Genomic DNA, 6,369 nt, shown 5'->3' on the forward strand with positions numbered 1-6,369 from the left:
GTGGCAAATCCTTTAAATATGAAAACGTACTTACAGGCTGTGAGTCGGCATTATTTGTCAGCATCATAGGCTGTATAGGGTCAGCATGCGCACTGAAGGGGAAACTGGGGAACTGAATTCATCGGAACACCGGCATTGTAGGCTACTCTCTCAGGAAACAGTCCTCGTCCTCCGTATGCGCTGCACACATCTGAATATTTGTGAAGAAAAAGCTAAGAAATATTTTTAGGTACTACAGAGTATACCGTTTAACAATAATGTTGAAAACACAGCTCAGTATATTCCGTTGAGTATCCCACCTTCCTCTTGGCCCCAGGACGAGCCATTCGTCCAGATGAAATGTCCTGCACAAGCTCCTCCAGGTTGGGCTTAAACTGCTGCAGCAGCTGAGCAGAAGGCAGTGCATCCTCACTCTCAATCTGACTCACAGACAGGAAGTAGTACTTATACAAGAGCTCTGTTGGATTGTTGGACACATCAAACATCTCGACCACCTGAGGAAAGTCGAGATTTAATGAAATGTTTCAAGTTGACACAAAAGCCTTTATGTGTGAGATAAATACATTAAATATTAAAGTATTTACAATATAGTATTGTGGGAGGCGGGTGAGTTTGATGAAGAGGCGATGTTTTGACAGGTTGCCCACAGGATGCGTGGTTAAGTTAGATAGGTGGAGAGTGTCTGTGCACAGTGTGGGAAGATGTTTCACAGACTGTCGACATCTCTGCTCGCCCAACCAGAATCTGTTAAAAACATAACAACATCAGCCACTGTCACAACTTGAAACACACCAAGAACAGGTAGCTTGACTGCTTACTTTAGCTGTTGTAACCATGTGACGATGCGCTTCATGTCATCGTTAATATTCTTCTCAACATCGTCCAACATTGACTGATCTGGAAAGAAACAAGCAAGGCAAGTTAAGCAGTTGATTTGTTCAAATGATCTGATGTGTATCCAATGGATATGTGACTAACCGACTCCATAAAGCATTGGCTGAAACATTCCCGAATGCAAATCGACAAATATGTGGAGGCACTCAGATCGGCCACAGGGCTCCAGTATTGGTATGACTAGTGTGGGCAGTGCAGTCTCTATGAAGGCTGAAAAATAAACACACAAAATGAATCCTTTTAATGCATATAAAATAAACAATTGATTTAGATTTTTGATGTTTTCTAGTTGAAGAACGATACAAAATGAAGATAAAGAACATTCAAAAATAAAATATAAAATAAATTATCATTTTAAATGCGCACAATATTATTTTATTTACAATATCAATAATAACAGCATGAAAATAGATCATTTTGAGATTTGCTTCCCTATACAATATAACACAGCCTCTCGTAATTTTTTCCTTATTTGTTGTAAATCAATTTAGTAACCAAGCAGTAGGCAAAACATTATATTCCATCTTTGAAAAAAAATTAATAAACGCAGCAAGCACAATCATGGTGAAGATCTTTGTGGTGTAAAATACTCACAGTTATCACTAGGGTTACTACTTTTTAGGATGGCTTTGAGTTCTTGCAGTTTCTGATTCGAGCGGGCATGTACACTATCGATCAAAAGCTTTTCAACCGAGAGATGATCAATCTGAAAGAACAGCCCACAAACAAACATAAGCTTTTATCCTCATTACAGTTATTATACAGAACCATTCAAAAGTTTGGGGTTGGTAAAAAAAATGTTATGTTTTTGAAAAAAGCTTCACTTATGTGAGAAGCCGTTATTCCAAACTTATGTGTCACATGATCAATCAGAAATCATTCTAATATGCTGATTCAGTGCTCAAGAAACATTTCTTATTATTATCAATGTTGATACAGTTGTACTGCTTAATAAAGGATTCCTATAAGAATAAAAAGTTCTAACAAAAACCTAACATTACAAATGTCTTTACTATCACTTTTGATCAAATTAATGTATCCTTGTTGAATAAATTAATAGTATTAATTTCCCACAGACCCCAAACTTTTGAATGGCAGCATATATAATCTAAGAAAAGCCCATACAATGATCGTCGTTATGGAGCTATCAATGCTACTATCAACAAAAGAGATTATTTTAACCAATGATACTCACCTTCATGGCTCTTTCCATTAATCTGGAATCGCAGGCAGGGAGTGGAGGCTCATGGGAGATCTGTAATGGCTTGGATCCATCTGTCTTATCAATTCTGATGGTGACCTTGTGCACAGATGCTGTGCCAGTCTTTCTACCCAGGACCTGTTGACTGCAAGGCAAAAATCATGAGATGCAAAACCAAAAGAGAAAAATTCAATTAAATCTCTGTAGCAAATTTTCAAACCTACTTCCAGACAGACAACGTGAAGCACTTGGCAGGGACGTAGCGCTCCACCTGCACTAGATCACCCCACCGTTCTCTGATCAACATCAGAGTTTGAGAGTGCAACACCTCCAGCTGCAGTGATAGGCAAAATGAGTCTAATACCATTCATTAAGGAAACAATTTCGATTTGTTTGCTTTTTGTCACTTTTTTTTAACTAAACTTCCATTTAATAGTTTTGCTGACTTGACTATTATTCCAAAAGTATTCTGGAAAATACTGATTATAAAAATGAGTAGATGTGTCTAAACTGACTAGTAGTGTATTGCAAAATATCTGGGCTAGTTAAACAAAAGCTATGGTTTTAACCCCAAGCATGGGCTGTTAATTGAGCAACCAATCAAACGTTCTACTAAATCACAGAAACCAATCTTAGTCTTGATCTGAAAGGATACGGAGGCAGTTGTACATGTCCTGAAGAGGCTTGTCATCTCCAAACAGTCGAGACTGCACCAACTCGTGGATATAATTCACCTGCATGCTGTGTACCAATGCCCGTCCATCTAAATAAATCATATATTAATACTTATTAGTAGTACTTTAAAACATCTATTAATTAATAACTATTAATACATTTTTATAATTATAAACTAAAAGGATGCCTTAAATTGATCAAAAGTGACAGTAAAGACTTTTACATTGTTACAAAAGATTTGCTTCAAATAGGGCGGCATGATTATGACAAAAATCATAATCATTGTCGATTATTCCCTTGCAATTGTAATTGCGATTATTAATTACGATTATCACAATTTACACTGAATGATGTTAATACCATTGTTTGAAGCAACTGCATGCCGTATTTTTATATGAAAATAAACAAGCTGAAAACACTCAAACTGAACAACTTTTATTGCTTTTCTATAGTATTACGCCTCAAATGTCAACTAAACATTGAATTAGTTTCTTCTTTAAATAAAAAAAAAGTCAAAATATGAATGGTATTATGTTATACTAAAACTAAAATGAAACAATGGAAAAACCCTAAAGATAACCTGTAGAAAGAAAGAAAAACATCTTAAGCATGCAGAATAACATAAGTGGACTTTGAACAATTAATTGCCACTTTGAACAATTACGTAATTGTGGCATCCGTAATTGTAATTGCAAATTCGATTAATTGTGCAGCCCCAGTTTCAAATAAATGCTGTTCTTTCTTTCTATTCATCAAAGCAGCCAGAACAAATGTATCATGTTTTCCACAGCAATATTACACAGGAAAACTGTTGATAATAATAAGTAGTTCCTAAGCACCAAATCAGCATATTAGAATGATTTCTGATGGATCATGTGACACTGAAGACTGGAGTATTTGGCTGCTAAAATTTTACAATTTACAATGTTTTTTTTCCATCCAAGAAATAAATTACATTTTAACATATATTAAAATACAAATCAGATATTTTAAATTGTAATAATATTTCACAACATTACAGTTTTTACTCTATTTTTGATCAAATAAACAGCCTTGGTGAGTATAAGAGAGAGTCTTTTTAAAAACATTTGAAAAAATCTTACCACCCCCAAACTTTTGAACGGTAGAGTAAATAAATAAAAAATATATAAATATATAAAAAATATATATTTATTTATTTTATACATATTTAAATAAAAGATAAGGAAAACAAGGGTACATGCACAGGGGTCTTATTATTACACACTGAGTACATCTTACCTCCAGTTTCCTTGTCTTCAACTAGAATCTCTAGTTTAAGAAGTCTCCAAGGGATATCAGGATCATCCCCCATCACTGTCAGTGTGGCTTCAAATTCCCCCTCAACTCGAAATTTTACTCGCCCATTGGCTTCACAGGCAAAGAGATCATAGAAACAAGTAAGATCATTTATAATCAGAATAAAACACACCGAAAATATAGCAGAAAAATGTTTGGAAACATACTTATTCCAGGGCAAAATCCCCAGTAGATATGTGGAGCTTGTAACTTACCCACAGTTAAGTTTGCCAGTTGTGGGGGCAAGTCAGTGGTGACTAGTCTGTGTCGCAAGATTTGATTCAGCTGATTTAGCGTGGTCTGCTTCTCTGCTTTGGTTATAGGGTCGGGAGGAATAATTTTGTCCTGAAAAAATAACACCATTGCTGTTTATTTCCCATTTATAATATCCACTTTAAGCTCTTGAACACTGTGTTTGACTACTCACTCGGATACATGTGGGCAGACGTGGGTAAGACCCTGTGGTCAGTACATCAATGGCGAAAGGGATGGCAAAACTAGGCAAACGTGCATGCACCAAAGCGTCCCTGGCCAGTGATGCCAGTCGGTCAGCCGTGTCAACAAATAAATAGGCTTGTTGATCCAGAAATGATGAGATCATCTGCAAACAGAGCTAAGAATGAGGACTACAACAACAAGAACGAAAATAACTCCGATTGGAAGCGCAAAATAAATCACGTACCGCACATTTCTCCACCTTCCCAGCATTACTTGCCCATTTCACAAGAGCAAGCAGACGTACAAAGAGCTGCCGTGTCCGACTGGCAAACTGAACGATTTCAATTTTCCTGTAAGATATGGTTTAAGTCAGTTACATTCATATGCAAGCATAATGTAACTCAGGGGTTTTCTATCTTTTAGAAGCCAAGGACCCTCAAATCATGTGAGGGACCCCCATCTTAAAATTTAAAAAAGGCATATATACAGTTGTGTGTATAAAGACCTAATTTGTATTGTAAAAAATTTATGTTATCAATATGTCTAAAATATTATTTGGAAAATAAATAACATTATTGCAATTGTTTTTTTTTCTGTTCATTATAGTAGTGTACTTTATTATTATTTATTTATTCATACATCCAGTCATTTACTTCCTTATTTTAATCTAAGTAAATAAATTAGTAAACATTTCTTTTTACCTTTTTTTCTCTAAACTTTTCCGTGAACCCCTGGCACTGCCTTGGGGCCGTCATTTGAAAACCCCTGGTGTAACCAAATTGCATTCATGTTTTTGAGAATCTAAGTGGAAACTCCATGGCAGTTTCTTACCTTTCCATGTCTGTTTTTCGAGGAAGTCTGTAAAAATCATAAAGGTAAGATTAAATAATATCAATATCAAATGACAGCACAAAACATTTTACATCTAGACAACTTGGAAGAAGTAAAATAAAGATTCATAAAGGCCACAGAACAAGAAAATATGTTTCTCCATATATGCTCTAATTATAGCAATTACAATATACTTGATATCAATAGACTTGTTCCATAGATAAAACTTAACCCGTCACCCGCCATATCCACCATAAATTCACCTAGGCTGTTATAAACGGAGAGTCACCACTGAAGCCCCATTCAAATAAACTAGCTTCATGTTAAAATATTACTTTGCCAAGACAAATTTGATGTGGATAACCAAATAAACATAGCCAGGTAAGAAGTCATACATGGGTCAGCAAGAGTTGCAGCAACATCCCCACATAATTTATACACCCCAATATAATCTCTACCAACTTAAAAATCAAGATTTATACATGAGCTGACATGATCTGCAAAGCAAAACATTTCTCAAGGAAGCATAAGGGCCACTGCTAAACTACATCTAACTTTATTTAAACATGCCTGCCCAATGACCATTCAACACAACCAGAACAGGTCTGATCTCTGATGAACTCACAGTTCAGCCAGGAGAGTGATCTCATGGTAGGTTCGCTGCAGCAGAAACTCGATCAGGAGGCTCAGCCGGACTCCTTGAGTGGCCGGGGCTCCCGGCGGAGGCTGAGGGGCTGAGGTCGGACCCCCGGCGGGGACCAGCTGCCCGTCCGAACCGATTTGAACTGGAGCCATTTTAAAATACAACGGTAGCGATGAACGGCCACGGATCCGACCCTTTCCACTCGCGTTTACCGCAAACTAGTTCGAAAGAATATTATTACACGTTCGTCCTAATGTTTATAGGTGGCGGAAACGATTTCAACCCATGGAGAAAAGAAGAAATGAGTCTGTAACATGTTAAGATGTGGAGAGATGGAGCCCCGCCATCACCCACTGGAGCTGAAGCAGGA

At 36.8% G+C, this 6,369-nt stretch overlaps 1 protein-coding gene across 1 annotated transcript in view; it reads right to left on the minus strand.

The window, feature by feature from the left end:
- Positions 1-6,369, minus strand: part of LOC107695451 (mediator of RNA polymerase II transcription subunit 14-like) — a 14,863-nt gene extending 8,494 nt beyond the window's left edge. Inside the window, exons 1-14 of the mRNA XM_016495353.1 lie at positions 5,982-6,369; positions 5,357-5,383; positions 4,770-4,875; positions 4,515-4,688; positions 4,303-4,432; positions 4,031-4,159; positions 2,751-2,858; positions 2,320-2,452; positions 2,090-2,240; positions 1,489-1,600; positions 979-1,104; positions 819-897; positions 585-744; positions 300-494 (exon numbers count right to left, since the gene is read on the minus strand). Of these exons, the coding sequence (XP_016350839.1) occupies positions 300-494; positions 585-744; positions 819-897; positions 979-1,104; positions 1,489-1,600; positions 2,090-2,240; positions 2,320-2,452; positions 2,751-2,858; positions 4,031-4,159; positions 4,303-4,432; positions 4,515-4,688; positions 4,770-4,875; positions 5,357-5,383; positions 5,982-6,151 (1,800 nt within the window). The 5' untranslated portion in view covers positions 6,152-6,369. The remainder of the gene's footprint in view (positions 1-299; positions 495-584; positions 745-818; positions 898-978; positions 1,105-1,488; positions 1,601-2,089; positions 2,241-2,319; positions 2,453-2,750; positions 2,859-4,030; positions 4,160-4,302; positions 4,433-4,514; positions 4,689-4,769; positions 4,876-5,356; positions 5,384-5,981) is intronic.

This window comes from Sinocyclocheilus anshuiensis, unplaced genomic scaffold (assembly GCF_001515605.1).
Source record: "Sinocyclocheilus anshuiensis isolate Anshui unplaced genomic scaffold, SAMN03320099.WGS_v1.1 scaffold562, whole genome shotgun sequence".
NCBI lineage: Eukaryota > Metazoa > Chordata > Actinopteri > Cypriniformes > Cyprinidae > Sinocyclocheilus > Sinocyclocheilus anshuiensis.